Below are 18,874 nucleotides of genomic sequence, written 5' to 3' on the forward strand. Positions count from 1 at the left end.
CAAGTGCATAGGGCATACACTCATATATCAAGAGGGGAAGATGCCTTCCTGTTTGGCTTCTTAGGAACTCAAAATTATGCTTTCGGCTAGCCAAAGATTTCAGCCGCCTTTTGCAAGCAGCAGAGATATTGCCTCTGTCTTTGCAGTGCTCCTTTAGCTCTTTGATGCTCAGAGCCCCTCCAACAGACAGACATGACTTGAAACCTCGAAAGGCAGCAATGCAAATCTACAGAAAACACTTCCCCCACCTGGGCCCCTGCAGCGAAAGAGATTTTATCACTACAGCCTGCCCTGTCATTTAATTACAGGCCTGTGTTTGGTTACAATTTGCAGAGCACTGGAAGGGAAAGAGCTTTATGAAGCAAAAGCTTGTTGTACTATTAGAAATAACAGCTTAAAACTTCGGCATAGCTCTCCTGAAGTTTGTTGGATCAGAGATCTGGAGGCCAGCTGACAGGCAGGCATCATATTAGATCAATACTTATGACACAGCGTCAGTCACCCAAGAAAAAGTGTACGTTCGTGGGGGCAGCAACTGCATTCCATTCTCAAGGAAAAACAGAGTTAATTCAAAAGGTTAAATCAAACTGCAACATTTGTTTCCCCTTGAAAATCCTAGCTCAGATGAGAGCAGTAGTAGCAACCCAAGAAGCAGAAATAAAGCCAGAGTTTCTGAAGACTACTCGCACATCCTGTACTTTGAGAAACTGAGCTCTGGGCTTTGTTGTTTCAGTTCTTCCCCACCACATTTGCCGTCTTCATTTGCTCTTTGTAAAGTGTCTCATAGTTTTGATTCATTCAGAGCTGAAGTCCATGGAGAGCTTGACACAGTGGGATGGATATGTACACCTCTCATTAACACCCAGCTGCCAGCTCTGGGTAGGGAATTCTTCCAACTCCAACCTGGCTACTTCACGAGTTTTCCAAATCTCTGTTAAAAATTAAAGCAATATTCTGTGTACTCTGCTCTTCAGACAATGGCAGAATTCAATGCAAACGTTGATTTTGGATCTGGTCTCCAACTCGCTGGGTTGGAGTTGGCCTGATCATTAAGGCTGAAAATGCTGGAAGCCAAAGGCTACAGAGCTTCAGAAAGAGAGTTGCAGTCTGCAAAGCCCATCCAACACGGGTGCCCACAGACATGTTGAAACCCCAACCTTTCCATCTGCTAAAAAAACAGGACTTGATGGAGAAAACATCTCTGTGTCACGTAGCAGAGGTCATGCCTCATCAGCCCTCTCTCGTGCAGCTCACGGGACTCTCAGACCTTCCCTTCCAGAAAGCACAAAGAAACCACAGAGGAGAGTAATGGAACCCTCCAAACCACACCAAATCCATGGAAATGAGCTTTTAATGGATCCAAACAATGAGCTCTTCTGTGGACATTTTGTAAGAAAATTGAAAACACGCTAATAAAATGGCTATCATGTTCCATTCGTGAGGAGAGTGGGCCAGCCTACCCGCTCTGCTCATGGAAAACACAGGAAAGCTCCCTCCAATTCAGAAACATGAATGAGATTCAACAGAGTAAAAAAATAGAGCCTTGTCTTCATTAGAAAATTTGGAGTTTTGTGTAGTGGTGACAAAAGGCTAGCCCGGAGGGACATAAGTAGCATCTAACATGTCACCCTACAAATGTTAAATAGAAAGGGGCAAGTGAAAAGACGTGAGATTTGTAATTAAAGGACTTGTTCTCCCTTGGCAGAATCCATCTCCTGGAGATGCCGAAGACGGTCAAAAAGGATCTACCCCGGATGGATTTGAACAGAGCTTGTTGCACAAAGCATGCAGTGTCTTTCACTGCCTTGCCTGGTGTTTCTCCATGTACTTTTTTGTATCTTGTATGTTATCATCCTGGAACAATTATGGATGCGAGACATTTATTCCTTTTGGGGCATTGGAAAGCATCCTGGGTGAGGTACTGGCATTACATAGTTCACTGATAACAGAGCTGGCTTAGCATTTTGTTATGCAGTAGAGGAAGGGCTATTAAGAAAAGAAGTTAAATTATTGGCAGAGAACCACTAAAGTTATGGAAGGAAAAGCTTTACTCAGTCAGTGATTCCACCCTTAAGAACATGCCGTGGAATTGTTCCCTTAAGTGTAATTTTTATGGTGGCTTCCAGGATAATTTAAAAACGTCACTCTGGGTAACCACCCCCCCACTTCCCTATGATTTATTGATAAAGATTTTTTGTATCAGGAGGATGTGTCTGATTTCAGCTTTGATGTTTCCTTTATTTTGCACCATTAGTGCCAGGAGTGCTTTCTTGCATCCTCCTCAACAATTCTTTTCTTCCAGCAGCGGTAAGAAGTCAGGTGGATAGAAGCATGCCCTTCTCTCAGTGCTCACACACTTCTCATTCCCCTGCAAACCTCAACAGATCCTGCTCTTTTCCAGTTTCCCCATAAGGCAGGCATAGCGTCTGTCAATTTAGCCCTGAGCTGGCAACATCTGTCCTCCTTGCTCATCTTTTCATACCAACACAATATAAACACAATCCTTTGGCACTTGCAAAGCTGGCCTTGTCTCTAGTGCTGGTTAAGAGAACAGCCTTCCCCTTCCCCACCCTCGATCCAGCCCCCCCCCGGGCTGTGTCTCACAGACTGCTTACATCTTTCAGAAAGTGAGCAGGCAACTCTCTGTGCCAGAAATTTCTCATTATATGTTGCACAGGCACAAGCTCAGGAACTCTTGATCCCTCGAGCTCCCTCAGAATACAATGAACAAAGGCATAAAATAAGCCACTATTTGAAAGTGTCACATTCATTAGAGATGAGCTGCAGAAATAACTCTGGAACTGAGCAACCCTGAACTTGGAGGATATTTAGGTTCAAATCCAAACTTGACGTTGTATGCATGTTTTCACATTTTGCAGATAGAAAAAGGACATCATTTTCCTTCTGGGGTTGACCAAAATTCATCCGGCGTTTCCAGCTGCAGCCCCCTCACATGCTTGGGAGATCAGGGCCTGAGCTGGCCTCCGTTATCAGCATAGAAGATCTTGCATAAGAAAAGCATCTTTATTCTTCAGGGATTCAGGGGCTGAAAATAGAGCCTTAATTCCAGGTGCCATTTGTGTTAAGAGATAAGTATCACTATGGGAAACAAAAAACATTATCTCTGCTCCTGCCTATTCCCACCAATAAAGACCAAAGAAGATTAGTGGTACATGCTGCTGCGTTAATGAGGGAGACATCATTAATCAGCAGACACAGTGACACGGGCTCTGACCTTTGGCTCAAACGCAATCCCATCTGCTGACTTCACTCCCCAGGAGGAATCTTCTAAGCAGAAAATACAAGCTCTTGGGAACTAGGGGAGAATTTAACATAGACATTTAATCTAGCTTTAATATTTCCTGGATGCTAGTCTTGGATAAGGAATCTGAAAACAAGAGGAAACCATCTCCTCTTCCTAAAGCAAGATGGTCTCAGTGCAAGCTGAGAGATCACTCCTTTCACCAGCTATAAAGTTAGCACAAATGGACTCAACAATGGAACTCCTGCAGCTTTGAGATTTTAGGCTTGGAGCACACCTGGATAAAGAAAATATCCTCTTATGCTTGTGGTCGTTATTTTGATTAAAACCCTTGGCTCAGTGAGAGGTTACTTGGACTGATACAGCCACTTTGGCAGTACAGACCCTTTCAGCAAATCAGGAATTCAGTGCTCTATCAGCTGTACCAAACTGTTCCCTCCTGACATACCAAAGCATGCAGCAAACTCCAAGTCAGGGTCCAGATCTTCCTATATTTATAAAGTGTTAGCATCAGATGAACCCCTTACAAGATGCTAGCTTTCTATTCCCCTATTCACATAGTTTTGGGGACTCACACGGGGTACATGCCCTAGAGGGGAGCAGTGATAACCCAGACAAAGGTATCCTCTTCACCTTCTGACTGCCTGGTGGGGACATGCTGGTGATTCATGTCTGGGAAACAAGCCCTCGAAAACAATCTCAACCCTATCAGTTTAGAGCATGCCTCATGTTTATGTCATTCTCACAGAAGGACCCCTAGGTCAGTAAATCATACCAAAGGAAAGCATCCTCTTTTGGTGGTTTCCTCAGCCATTGAGGTAAGATAAGTGATGGAACAGACACTGTAGATGCTGGAGATGTCTCTTTTTATGGCCATCTAGGAAGGAGAGTGAAAGGAAGCTGTTTATGGCCACATCATGCTGCTTTTGCAGGCGTTCTGGGAAGTGGGGACCCACACAGAGGCCCCTCGCATCTGGATGACAGATTCAGACAATGGATTGTTTTTAATCTTGGTATATAGGAGATTCCAGCTAAACTGATTTCATATGTGCTTTGTCTGGTCCCCAGCCAGCATGGGTGAGGCAGACCAAGGCAAGAACAATCTTCTGCATCCTGAGGTTGGGCCCATGGTTCTAGTGCAGTCCAGCCTTTGCCCATTGGCCTGCCAAATTGCACGGGACATCACTGGATTTGGGGAACTGGTTCTTCACCCGAGATGCAGGTAAAAGGGCTGGTTTGGATTCTACCGGTTCCAAGTCCTTGGATGCTAGAGCACTGCAAGAAACCCCTCTGTTAAAATTTTAGAAAGTCTCATGGCATCCTGCCAAGGAAGATCCACAGACACAGATGTCTTCTCAACATAAAAGAACGTCCTTCCCCCACTGAAGGATTAACCTCTGTAGCTTGTGTCTCACTTTGGAAAAGTTTTTCTGAAGGGCTGAACCCAGGTCATGCAGCATGCACTGACACAGAGACTACTAGAATTATCCTAGCAAGGAAAATGTCTGGATTGCAGGAAGGTGGGGGTATGGGAACAGTCACCTGGAAGCTCCTTTGTGATGCTCCTTTCCCTGAGAACTGACCATTGGGAGAAACCCCGTGGGACAAAGAATGCTGTCAAACCCACAGTGCCATGGAGGTGCTTTAATGCTTATATGGTGACTGCTTAAGTTACCATGCTTATATGGTGGCTGCTGCAAGTGCTCTCTCTGTGTGATAGTTAGCTGCCTACAGTTCTACCACTGCAAATAACTTTGCCACCTGGAAACAAATTTGAGGTTAAACATCTGGATTCTAGTACATTCATCAGCCCTTGTCTTGGTTACAGCAGAGCCTTGGACAGGAATGGGAAGTGGAGTTCCTGAAGCCCAGCTCCCAACTCCACTTGGGAAGCCGAGTTCCTGAAGGCCAGCTAGGTGTGACGCAGTCACACCAGCACAACAAACACGTTTCAACCCTAAAGTGGCAAACACAGGCCAGCGGGGTTTCATTAGGGTATGTGGGAAAGAGCTTTTACAACCAAGGCAGGAAAAGTTTAAAGCTGTTTTGCTTTTCATTTGCCAGATGTTTGGAAAATACAACAAATGCTTATTCCCCTACTTCTGAGAGGTGCAGCCTGCCTGGCAAGGTATGCGTCTGACCCACGAGAACTGCTGCAAAATGCTTGGGGAGAGCGTGTCCTTCCTACAGAGGTCTGCACGCCTCTCAGAGACATGCCGAGCAGTGATAAAGGAGATGCTGAGACTGGACCTTAAGGAACTGGAGCCAGACTCAAAACAGCATGAAGAGTGCTCAGACTGGTGGCACTGTGAATGTTTAACATACTGACTGCACCTCATCCTGTCTGCGCTCCACACTTCACTACAGAAGTGTGCGCCTTACGGCATGGACCAAGACATTGCCTTGCACTGTCTAGGCGAGTCCTGAATTTCACAAAGTAACACAGTGGACCAACTTATCCCGAGTCCAAGAGCAAAGAGCAGTTCCAAGGGCTTCCAGAAGCAGGCAGAGCTCTGCCTTAACTACCACAACTGGTCTTAACATTGTTAAATTTTCACAGCCCAAATGAAACTAGTTCTCTGGTCTGAGGATGAGGTATTTGGCCATTTCTAAGCAACTCCGCTAACCATGTGGCAAGTATTTGCCTTGAAAATGGCAGAGCTCTCTGCACCATCTTACCAGACCCTGCTGAGCTGTTGAGACTGATCCTTTCTGTTTCCTGGAGCCCTGTCTCCAGACATGGAGGTCTGACTGCTGACACTGCAGATCAGCTTGCCTACATGTTCAGAGCAGAGTTGCACCTGCACATCTGGGCAAAGCATCTGGGTCCTCCACTGAAGTGTTTTTAGAAGGTAATTAATACTTAAACTCCTCCAAATTCTGTGCTGAAGAACAGGCAAAGAGTAGTTTCTGCAAAGTTCCCTTCCATCAGGTTGGGAACTTCTCCAGAGAGTTTGAAAGTTGACTGCAATCCCCAGGCTGCCCACAGCGCCAGGCTAAGGCTGACGCTGTGACGAGGCAGACTGCATTCCCCACTGCTTGCCTTCAAGCTACAGGAGCTCCATAGCTACTGCTAAAGCAGGAAAGTTTTAGAGCATCCCTAACTATAAGCACAAACCATGCCTCTGAAGCACTGTATCATTTCCAGGAGGGATGCTGAGGCTGAAAAGGTCACTCCCATTTACAGCTCAGTTGAATATGAGCAAGGTGCATCCTACGAAGTAACCAGAAAGACAGGAAAACCAGGCACAGCAGGCAGGCTGCCTGCAGACAACCCTGCACCGGCAGGGAGGTATGCTTCCCCTCTGGGTCTGGGACAGCGTCAGGCCACTGGCTCAAAGGAGGGATGCTCATAAGCATGCTGCTGACTGGCATTTCATGTCTCTAATACCGAATTTTCGTTTGTGTGTGCTTTGTAGTCAAGGACAAGGTTCAGGTTCTGGCCAACATGTCAGTTTGGAAAAATATCACCAAGTCAGTGAAGCAACACTGCATTTACTTGCTCTATACCCTCATCTCGTGGAATCAGACCTTCTGCAGTACTCCGAGAGCTATGATGTTACTTCTGGTTGTCTTATTCCATCACCATCTCAGCTAGTCAGACTCCACCCTCTTTGCCTTCCTTCCAGTTACTTTAGTGAACTAGAGGCAAGAAGTTGCAAGCTGCAAAAATATAAATATCAAGTGGATATAGGGAAAATATTCATCACCACGACAGTGGTGCAACCCTGGGACAAGAGCCCCAAAACAAAAGGCTTTGAGTTTTCAAAACTTGATCAGACTAAGCAACCTGATATAGCTTTGAAGCCAGTCCTGATCTAAGCAGGTATCTAAAGCCCTCCAGAGGTCTCTTCTCTTCAATGAGTCTGTGTTGCCATTAAAATATCTTTCAGAAAACACCTGCACAAACCCCCCACCTCTTTCTAGTTTAAGAGAAGATCAGAAGATCAGGCAAGCTCTATTCCTCATTTCTTTGCCTCAGGCTCTGGGAAGCAGATAAAGAGCTCAGAAAATTCATTTTGCAGTACATTTTCTAACATGCCTTGATGCTTGCAGTACTCCCTCCTGTTTGGGAGCTAGGATCAAGGCTGACATGGGAGCTCTTTCACATCTCTGTTTTGACAGCCTTGGAGATGCCCTGTGAGCAGAGAGATTCTCAAGTTTTTAAATGCCCTTGTGCTCTCAGAGTGTTATCTGGGAACCCAGTGCTGAGCAGTTTGGTGAAGCCGTGCAGAAGTCTGCAATCTTACCTTCACATCTGTGGCTGGTCTCACTCTGCTTGTGTCCTGCAGGGCATTTGCACTCATAAGAACCCACAGTGTTGATGCAGTTACCACCTTGACAGAGGCCAGGAATGGCTTGACATTCATCCACATCTACAGGAAGAAGAGCAAAGATGTTAGAAAATGCAGCCATTGCAACAGATGAATGTTCAATCCTAGCATGGAGGGAGTGCTATGAGAAAGAAGAAGCTTCGCTCCAAGTAGGTGGATTTACATTTCATAATGCAATTACCCATCAGATTACATTAGAGATAAGGTGAAGGACAGAAAAGGGACATAAAGGTATTGCTGGCTTATCTACACAAGCAAGAGGGAGACAAAAGTATAGTAATATTTTCCAAAGCAAACATCAACGTGTCTACGCCCTAGTGGTTTGTTCCAGGCTGGTAGCTGAGTTGGGGAGGAGAATTGGTTTGGCGGGACATCCTCCTCCAGCTTTCAGAGAGCAACACCTACTGCAGGGCAGAGAGGGGAACCTATGGACTGTAAGGTTTTGCTCTTCAGCCCTGTCCCAGGAAGGCTTATCCTGCAGCCATGGTCTTCTCATTGATGAGGCGACACTGTGCTTTCCAAAGCACCTCAGGAAGGCCTCAGTGCTTGCTGCTAGAACCAGCATGCTCATGTGCTGCAGATATTATTTATACTCTAGTTCTGCTTGCAGTAACAGTGAGTGACAAATCTATTAAATAGGCCAAGCTCTCCTGAAGAGATGAGGGCCATAAAACACAGATTACAACAGACAGCAAGAGAGTTCTCCTCTTCAGTCTTCCCAATTTTATCCTACAGACACTGGCCAATGTGGGACTTGGACTGCAATTTTGGCTTTTGATCATGGCAGGTAAAGGCTGAAATCAGTTGCAGATGCAGAAAGGAATTCATGCAACTCTAAACGGAGACTCCTGCAACCCACCATTACGGAGGTGCAATGGCAGCTCCAGAAAGGCTGCCAATGGGACCTGCTGATGGGAGCTCAGTGGACCATTCTGCTATTTTTGCCTGGGTGTCCTAGACATTGAATGCAACCTCTAAGCATGTGATTTATGTATACTGTAATTGCCTGTGTGATCTTGAAGGAGTCATGGCTTTTGTTTTGAACCAATAATACAATTTACAGACCACTAGCCACCTGATAGAAGTGTTGATCACATTCCAGTGCTGGGACAGAAGCTCCAACAACAACAGCAGCACCACAGAATGAGGCTATATGGAAGGCTGTAACTTAGTTTTAAACCTGGTGACACGCAAGCCTGATTCACTACATCTTGTGGGATGGAGGAAGTCACCTGAGAACCACAGCATGGCCAGAATCTTTAACTGAGCTGAGAGGATCTTAGATGATCCCATGGGAGAGCCAAGGTCCGTGGTGATGCTCTGGGATATACAATGGTGGATTTAGCAAAGTTTACACAGAGAACTTTCTCTGTATTGGGGCTCCTGACAGGTATTCATCACTCACCCTTTCAGTGCACATCAGGACGGTTAAGGGAACATCCTTTAGATGTTCATGGCATTTACCTTGACAGGCTCCAGTGCGAATGTTGGGAATGAAACCTCGGCGGCAGGGGTGAGGCTGGGCAGGGCACATCTCGCATGGGTGACCCCAGGCCCGTCCAATGGTGGCACAACACATGGTCTTGGTGCAGACGATCCCACTGAGTTGGCCCTGGCACATCTGGTTATTTACTTGGCTAAAGCAGGGACCAGTACGATAGTCTGAGGGAGAAAATAACATCCACAGGTTAGATCAAGACACAAACACAAGGTTTTGTGTCTAATACACAGAGTGCCTATTCCCTTTCCTTTCATTCAGGTGCAAAGTCAACAAGTTCTGGAAAAAAAAAAAATCCGCAATCATGAAAAGAACAAAAATTTAAGACCTAGCTGGAGACCAGTACTGGCGGTTGATCTTTCTGCTGTACATTTCATGCCATCATCTAGAGATTCTCCAAGCCAGCTCTTCCTGGTGTCCCTCAGACTCATCCCATGAACTACGCTTATTCTACACTTTGAGTCACTCCCTTTAAGTACTGGCCCTAGAATGAACTCAAAATATGAAGTCAGGCAAAGAGGCAATTTCAGGGCTGCAAGTTCACCTGTTCTGTGGAACTGCTGGGGTCAGCAAAGCAATCAAACTTCATTTTAGTTAGGGGCAAAGATACACATGGAGATGATGTGGTACAAGCATCTTTCCTGGACAGCCTTAGGGCCTGACAGTCCATATAATGCAAAAATAGAGGATGATGGAGATGTTTTGTTGTCAAATCACTTCTACTTGGCTTGCAGAGTAAGAGTCCTAAATCTCACCCACAAAACATTCTGGGATAGAATTCCCAAACCTTTTCCCATGATGTCTACTGTAAAGCCCACAAAGGGACTTCTTTACTCTCTGACAATCTCTGTAAAGGCAACCTCCTGCAGTAATACATGTCATTATGATTAATTTCTTTGGTTTAACTCTTAAAGGTCCCCTGGCAATTTTAACTAGATCTTTAAAACCCAGACGCTGCAGAAACAATTAGCCTGTTTCCCATTCCCAACAGGGACCCTCCTATCCCTTAAAACCAAAAAGATTTTGAAGGGCTTGCACTAAGGAATCTGGTTTTGCCACTGTCTGGGCTCTCATGACCCTTGATTAGGGATATTAGCACAGCAGGAATTCATCAGGAAACAAAATTCTTAAACAAGAGGTTTTTTCCTTCTACTGGGAATAGATGACTACATGCAAGTGTTTGATCTGTGGCTGGAAAAAGGACCTTTAACCATGTTATTCTCAGACCAGAAAATTCCACATTAACTGTCTAAGAAAGTTAGGTGTTGGTCAAATAGCTGTTATTTCAGATAGCCTGGCTGAGATTTGCAAAGTTGCTTAGGGAATTTTGATGTTGGAGCGCCCAGTAATTAGTAATTGACTGTGAACCCAAATCCCTGCATCAGTACCCAGATTAGCTCACAGCTGTCTTTGCAGTGAAACATTTGGATTTGACATGCAAAGCAACAAAAAACTTGTGTGGAGGGTGGTTATACCTAAATCACAAGCCATGGGCAGCACTGGCACCCACATCTGAAGATTAATAATTCTGTTTCCAGAAATGTCTTAGTATAATGTAGACACTCAACAAAGCAAAGCTCCATTTCTTGGCCTGCAAGTTCTCAGATATAAGTCTTTCCACACACGATCTTTGCAATCAGCTCCCTTCTATTTAAATCCTGACACACATGTGCAAAGAATAAAAAACAAGGAAAACCATTAAATAGATGGTTTGAGACAGAAAGCTTTCTCCCATAGGGTATGTTTGCATGGCAGCCACATTGGCAGAACCTACATTTGCATGAAACCATGACAGAGTGCCTTTATCCTGGGCTGTAAAAGATCATCTGGAAATGCTGGCAATTACTGCAGGCTTTAGACTGCCAGTGCCTGTGCTGATGTGCCTTCCTCAGCCCTGGGGCTTGTGCCGAGTAAAAACTGTGTGAGGTTCATCTGTGTTATTATTGTCCCACCTGGCATCAGGGTAAGCATAAGCTACATGGAAACCACACAGGAAATCCTCCTCCATCTCTGGGAAAGAATCAATTAGCACAATAATTACTTATTTCCAGCTTAATGCTCCCTCTGATTTATATTTCTTGAGCAGTTGGGAGCACAGTCATACTTAAAAACTAATGCTGAAAAGAGTGTCAAAACAAGTTTGGTCTGTGGTTGTCACTGAGATGTAAACAGCAAGAAGGATTTGAGGGGGAAAAAAAAAGGCAATGATTTGGAAGTTACATTGGTATAAAGGTGACGTGATCTCATAAAAATGCCTTTGTTTGGAAATCTGCACAGAAATATGTACTACATTTGCAATGGTGAGTTACCAAATAATCATCTTTTTTTGACCCAAATTTTAACAAGATACCAAAGCACATGGTCCTCATTAATGTCTCCTGCCATGCCAAGTTTAACGCGTTAGTTTGTTCTACTTTATTCCTAGAAAAGAAATCAACAAAATTTGAGTTGTTTTCTCACCCGCTGTCTTTTTTAGTAAAACTGCAAGGCTTTTGCTCAAATTTTCAACCTTGAGGAACAGACCAAGGAGAGCTCTTTATAACCACACTAGTGAACAATTTAAATCTTCTCAACAATCGTACCCAAAGAACTATGAAAGAAATTGCTTTGTGATCTTATTTCAATAGAGTGATCAACTCAGTAACAACAAAAAAGCTGACAGACTGTACTAAAGTATTAGGAGAAGAATAAAGAACAAAAGAGAGAGCATCATCACTAAACTCACAGTTTGTTTCCATCCTGAGGGCTGCTTGCAGTCCTAGCCCCCAACTCAGAAAGCAGCTAGCAGAATTGGGAAAGGATCAGAAAAGGACAACAAGGATGATCAAAGGTGTGGAAGGGCTTATGTACGAGGAACAGCTGCACTGGTTAGCAGTTCTCAGTCTGAAAAAGAAACACCTGGAGGAAGACCTGATAGCAGGGTACAAAATCATGAGTGGCCTGAGGAGGAACAGGCTACTCACTTGCAGAGTCAGCATGCATTACTGCAGATAAGAAGCAATGCTGATTCAAAATAAATTGAGAAAAGTGGTTCTTCAGGCAACATATAAGTTAAGGGGAATTCTAACAGAGGATGTTGTGAATTGTCAAAGATTGTGAGCTACAGGTGCCTGGTCCCCAGGAAATTCTTACAGAGGAGGATCATACAGGATTGCCCTGTTCCTACCCTGTTCCCCAGACATTAGCTTATGGGCACTGCCAGAGCTTTGAGGCACAAAGTCATCTCAGGCAGGGGCCCTGAATCCACCCTCTTACCACTCCGTAAGCCATCCGGGCAGTTAAATTTTAGAGTTGTTTTGGGTTCAACATTGTGCCGCAGCATCATTGCAGCTGGAGCCTCTGTGTTAGATAACTACAGTTAGGTGGGCTGCAGCTGTGGCTGAATGTGGCAGTGCCTATGTGCGTACAGTGAAATATCATACATTTTATGAGCTATTCTGAAACCTTGTTAACCCTAGGACAATGCAGAAACACCTAATAAAGAGGGCTTGCTTTCCCCCTTTCCTAGTCAGAAGGAGCATGGAGAAGAACATGTGGCTGATGTCATTGTGGTTGTACCTACAAAGGGCTCTGGTTGACTTAGGAGGTCAAATCACATAAATGTATAACCCAAAAGCTGAGGCATGGCAGCACTGTACAGAGAGAAAAGGGGTAAACTTGCACCTCCCACATTATCCTGCTGAGGCATGGCTGGATGCAACGCAGCAAGAAATCTTTGAGATTGATAATGAAAGTATGATTGTAAGGAGAACACCCCCTTTTAAACAAATAATTGACAAAAATAGATTTTCATATGTAGATTACTTCTTCAGAGGGAATGAAGCCAAGGAAATTGCAGTCTGGAGTCCAGAAAGCCTGGCTGCATTCCAGCTCCCATCTGTTGCTAATTTTAATGGTCAAATTATTAAATTTTTAATGAGGCACCAATCAAATTTTATTAAGGAAATATGTGCACTCAGGAGATGTCTAAAGCCCTTTTACAGTCTATGTATGGGATCCTATCTTCCAGGAACCCTGTTGCAGGTAGTTGTCCTTCAGAAGTTTGGTCTCTGCTGGTACATTCCTTGGAAAAACAGAGACGAGGTGGCTTCCTTGCTGAAAGCTGAGATTTCTTCCTGTTCCCTCTTTCAAGCTTACTCAGCCTTACAGTAACAGTGTCCAGTGGTAGGATATGGATGAGTTCCACCTTTCCATCTGCAGGTAAAGTTCTCATTAAAGAGATTGCAAGAAATACTGGATCAGGCTTTATTTTGGGAATCAGCCAGAATCTTTTCACCTCTACAGAACAGACTTTTAACACAGCAGGGCCATGCATATCTGGGCCTTTACCAGTCATTTGTAGCTGCAAAAAACAACATGCCCGCTCACTGCCTGACTTAAGCTCTCCAAATACAGTTTTGCAAACAGTAAACACACAGCATAGGACAGACATCAGCTTCTTGCCCAGCATCTGTCATCAGCCTCATCCATGCACTGATCTCATTTTTCTTTCTTGTCCTATTAATTTCAAAGTAGACCGTGCTCAGCATGGTCTGAGATTCAGTCTGTAGATTTCTTATCACCGTAGAGTTAGATTAGGTTACTATTCATGCCTACTTGTCTTGAGCAGCCAGCAAGGAAAGAGAGCGCTCAAATTGCAAAAGGCACCATGGAATCAGAGTTGAAGCGTCAACGTGTTTGCATTAACCACAAGAAATCTGACTCTTTGCTATGCTCTTTGTTTTCAAACCCTCGCCTCCCCCCACGTATGGCTTTGAAGCACCACCTAGCCTGAACTGGGGACTTTTGCAGATGCTGCAGAGCCATGTTGGGGCTACAGTGAGTCTTATCTACTCAATCCTGCAGCCAACACAGGCCCCAGATGTGCTCAGAAGAGGAAGCGTAGCAGGAATAGACCTCATTCCCAGTTTCCATGTTTGGCTGGTTGTCATGGATATCGTTAGGAACCCCTATAGCTAATGAATGGCCGTTCCTGACAATTCCAAGCCGCAAACCCTTGGGGAGTTAATGGGTGGGATCCATGCCATTACACATGCTCTTACACTGAGCCACGCTATTCCACTTGCAAGCAGCTTCCTGAAAATATCCCTGTAGACATTTTTAACTTTCCTAATTAGTGTGTCTAGGATGTAAGTGGAGGAACGCTTCACGGTTGCTGTGGACATCTGCCTTCACCCACGTGCTGCATGGAGTCCTGCTGGAAGGGGTGGGACATTAAAGCACAGTAAATGGCTTCAAGTACTTCTGGTTCAGCCAAGCCAGCACACAAAACCTCGTAGTTTCTCTGTTTCCAGCACTTGGGGTGCTGCGCTGACCAGGGACGCTGACCAGGCTTTGCCTACCCTACTTAACCCAAGTTCACCTTGCCAGAACCTGCCTCACCTCCTACAAGAGGTAATAAAAAATGATGCACTACTCTTTGCCAGCCATGGCTATAATTTATGCCAGAAATGCAGCTTGGACTCATTAAAAAAGAATAATCCGTTTCAGACTATTTAAAATTACCACTCTGAGGCTATCAAACATTTATGTACAACAGTTGGAAGGCACCTTCTCTATTGCTCAGTTTCCCCAGTGCTAAATGAAAACAATGGAAATCTTTTGTAGGGAATGTTTCCCTGGGCTATACAGCATAACTCAATGCCATTATTTTCATGGAAATGTTAATTTCAGCAACTCAGACTGATTTCTTTGAAGGAGATCTCAAACTGAACACTTCCATAAACAAGGGCATTTTTCAAATGTTTTGTAACAACACCTGAATTGAAACAGTATCTGAACCTGAAATATTTACAACTTCATTTCATATCCAATTTAAATTACTGCTTTGCTGTAGGGGGAAAACAAAAGGCATTTAAAATTAACATTTTACTCTCTTTTAACTGGCTGTTACTGTACCTTGGGGAAAATTGGTAGGTTTTGACAAAGAACTTTTGAAGAGAAGCATTTTGTTTGAAAATTTTCACAAGAAAAAGGATAGCTTCCTCCACTTCTATAACATCCATCTACCCAGCAGGGTATCACCAAGTAAATTAATGCTTGCAGTGGGAATCCAGATCCCTGGGTGAAGATGCAAAAGCAGGAACAATTGCACTACTTTCCTTGCTATTTAAAACACAATCCTAGAAAGACGAATATGCCTGACCCCAGCCGTGTAAGCAGAACTGCAGAGTCCAGGCTAAAAGGAAGGTGAAGGGACTGAAGAGCTCTCCGCCGCACTCTCACCCCGTCTTTCAGCCTGCCATTTCTCTGGCACCATTTGGCTGGAATCCCCTTGTGAGACAGACCATGGGCTGGGTGAATTCCTTCTTTACAAAATAAATAAAGAGAGCAGCAAGGAAGAAGAGATTTTTCTTTGCTAAAAATCAAATTCCTTCTCATAATAAACAATGCTTTCGCTGAAGGCTTTTTCTTAAAACAGTAAGGAGAAACGTGGCCTGTAAGTAATCCCCAGAGAGCTACAGACCTCGCTGGGATGAGGTCACTACAACACATGCCCCAGGCTTTGGCACGCTTCCACGTTGCTTTCTAAAAGCTCCAGCAACTGAGTACAGGAGAGCAAGGAGAGTGGATATCAAGCCCAATATCCATTTTTCTATTTTGAGTGAATGATTTCCATCAGCAGGAGGCTTGGTCCCCCAGGCCACGGGAGCACAGCTTTGCAATTCTTTCTGTCTGTAACCTTCTGGGCTTTGGAGCTCTGGGAGTGAGCGAGAGCCAATGCAACCAAGGCGAGGCACTAATCTGGCAGATGCCTCTGCAAATTCTACCCAAAAAGACTCCCACACAGACTCTGGCTGCTTGTGATGGGGGTGTTCCCCAGAGACCCCACGGAGAAGACTGGCTGTGCCCTCTGGGACCTGCCGGGAGAGCTGATAACTTACAAATTAAACGCTCAATGGGGCAGTTCATGCCCTGCTTATAGAGAGACCATGAACATATGGGAAAGTACACAGGGGAACAGCATCCAAAAGCCACCAGCCAGACAACCAACCGAAAGGAGCCAAGCAAAAATCCTGCGATTATTTCTGTTGCACTAAACGTGAATGCAGAGATTTTACAACACTGATCGTAGGTCTCGGCACACAGCGCAACTCTAAATATCTGCTAAGCCTCTCAGGCTGTGTCGATACGTGACAGCTTTGGTGGGAGGGGGGATGGTGGATGCAGGGAGAACAGCATGAGGGTCTCCGTAAAGGGCTCCTTTCTCATGGAATACTTTCTCCACCTAGTCATTTCCTTACCTCATACAAACACAGCCACATTCCTGATGTTTAACTGTTTGGACTTTTGCAGAAAAGAAAAAGCTGGCTGGGGCAGTTTATAAGGCCAGACATTCCAAGTGCTGAAAAAACATATTCAAAGGAAATAGTAAAGGGAGAACTTTTTTAAGTTTTCCTGTCCTATTTTTACAGTTTCCTGTCAAAGTCTTAGCCTGATGAAACCTGAGATAGAGCTCCATGCACAACCCTCCTCCAAGGGCTCTCCACTACAGCAGCATCTGAGGCACAAAGCGCACACATGGTAACACGGGGCCAGTGGTTCCAGCAGTTGTAGAAATGTCTGGGAGGGTTTGAGCAGGGGCCTGGCACTGCCATGCCGTGTCCTCCGTCCTGGAAGAGACCACGGGGTCAGAATGCTGTGGGCTGTTGAATACCTGTCTGGTCAGTTTGTCCAGAGATGGAGGTGCAGGAATGGAGGTGCTGGGGGTGGCATGGGGTGTGGTAGCTCCAGACTCTTCCCCACACACACACCTGCCCCGGGGGGAAGACTTGCACCTCTCAGACTCCTTTGGCAGAGATCATGGCTATGGCCAGGCTCCCGCATATCGGGGGAAAGAGTATATGGAGATGGTGGCTGGGCTGGGCTGAGCTGTGACTGAATTTGGGGGGGATTCCTCCTGAACAGCTGAGTGTGTGTTCCTGATAGGACTGAGCAAGGAAGGAGAAATTTGTGTCTGCCAAGCGGGAAGCATTTTTGGGCAGAGAGATTGTGGACTTTGCCTACCTTCCTTTTGGGACGATGAGCTGGGAAGAAGTAACGGCAAGGACACTACTGAGCAAGGACTTCCAAACAATGTGGTTAGTTTTACAGGTCTTGCCTGATCGTATTAATGTTACTGTGCATGGGCTGCAGTCATCTTCATCTGTCTGTTGCTGCATTCAGCAAAGGTTTTGTATTTCAAAAGTGGCAATGCAATGCTTGTGTGAGGCAGAGCAAGGTGTTCTTTGGAAGAGGCTTATCCACAGCTAAAGCATCTTGAAATAGAAGGAAGAAGTCTCAGAAATGACCAAGTAGACACAAACAGCATGTTATTAGATTTTTCTCAGACTGTATTAATGGAAGAGGAAATATTGCGCTCTCCTTAGCATCTTCTTATCCCAGTACACTTTAGCAGGCTTTGTCTTTGTCTTCAGTGGGAAGATTTCCAAGTCCCTGCCACAAATGGGGCATGTATGTGGACCCTGCTTGTCCGGAGAGGCCTGGAGCTGCTGTGCCACCATGACCCGAATGCCCATTCGCCGAACTGCCCAAGGGCCTTTGAGTAGATGTGGACCAAGCAATGCCTCTCCTGCCAGTCTGCGTTCCTCCTCGTCATCTTCATGGGCTTGCAGAGAACGGCGGGTTGATGCACAGCCTTGGGTTGATATCAGTGCACAGGAACTGCAGCTGTTCATGCATCTACCTCCAAACGTGCTCCACTGAGCCTGTGACTGTGATGTGATGTTCTATTGCACTCCTCACAGTCAGCTAGCAGAGGGCTGCTTACAGCCCTTGCCGAGAGAGTCTCCAGATTTGGGTGAAGTGTGAAAACAGGCATTTATCTTCATGCCACTTTTCTCCCACGAGGATCAGCAGGTTCAATAACATCAGACTACTCTTGCTCATGGACACCCCTCCCCACAGTGAGAAGGAGAGAAAGCCACATGTCACTGCATCCAAGAGCGATGAAGGGTCAGAAGATAAGACAGCCACCTTCCTGCCCAACCCAGAGCAGGGAATGAGGTGCCAGCTGCAGAGACAAGAAGGTCCCAACCCATGATGGGTCCTCCTCGGCTCACTCAGCTACAGCTGACTCAAACGCTCCTGTGTTTCTTAGTGGCAACACAAATGGCTTGCCTTTGGACAAGGTTGACTCATGCATCTCTTTGCAAAGACCCTCAAACTTGTACATTTGCCAAATTTTACCTATTCAGGCTGAAATAGGTTTGTACCCAGGATAGGCAGTTTTGGAAAATTCCAGTCAAAACATTCCTGTCAGATTTAAAGATAAATCTTGGGAATGCTATTTCCATGCAAGTCTCTGAAGGAAATTAATTCTGATTCCAGAGGCTGGTTCCCATTTTGCTCAGGGAACGGGCCTCTGAGCTACATGCTGAACACCAAGCAGCAAACAAAGGTATTAAGTAGCTGTACTTTGGGAGTGCTGCCCACTCTCTGGCAGGGGAAAAGTAGTATATGATTGTCTCATTAAGGATTGTACCATAAAGCCCATGGGCATGCAGGAAAATTATATGTGCAGGATGCGTCTACATCCCACCAATATTCCCAGCAGACTATGACTGGCTTTCTGCAGAGATCAGAGGGAAATGTGGTTTCACAGAACTATAATTATTTTATGAAGTAAACCTGTCTGCAGGAGGAAAATGGCAACCTACAACTGAGTACAGAGTTGCATTCCACTCATGGTGAAGTTTCTGCCAGACCTTTCTGCATAAAGGCAGGCAAGTTATAGCAGTAGATGTCAGAGCTCTTTGGACTGCAGTTGATTATCAAAAT

The 18,874-nt window shown here is 45.2% G+C and overlaps 1 protein-coding gene across 1 annotated transcript in view; it reads right to left on the reverse strand.

The window, feature by feature from the left end:
* Positions 1–18,874, reverse strand: part of LOC128148297 (fibrillin-2-like) — a 116,356-nt gene that overhangs the window by 57,969 nt on the left and 39,513 nt on the right. Inside the window, exons 7-8 of the mRNA XM_052801985.1 lie at positions 9,061–9,258; positions 7,513–7,638 (exon numbers count right to left, since the gene is read on the reverse strand). Coding sequence (XP_052657945.1) covers positions 7,513–7,638; positions 9,061–9,258 — 324 coding nt within the window. The remainder of the gene's footprint in view (positions 1–7,512; positions 7,639–9,060; positions 9,259–18,874) is intronic.

The sequence above is a fragment of the Harpia harpyja genome, chromosome 11 (genome assembly GCF_026419915.1).
Source record: "Harpia harpyja isolate bHarHar1 chromosome 11, bHarHar1 primary haplotype, whole genome shotgun sequence".
NCBI lineage: Eukaryota > Metazoa > Chordata > Aves > Accipitriformes > Accipitridae > Harpia > Harpia harpyja.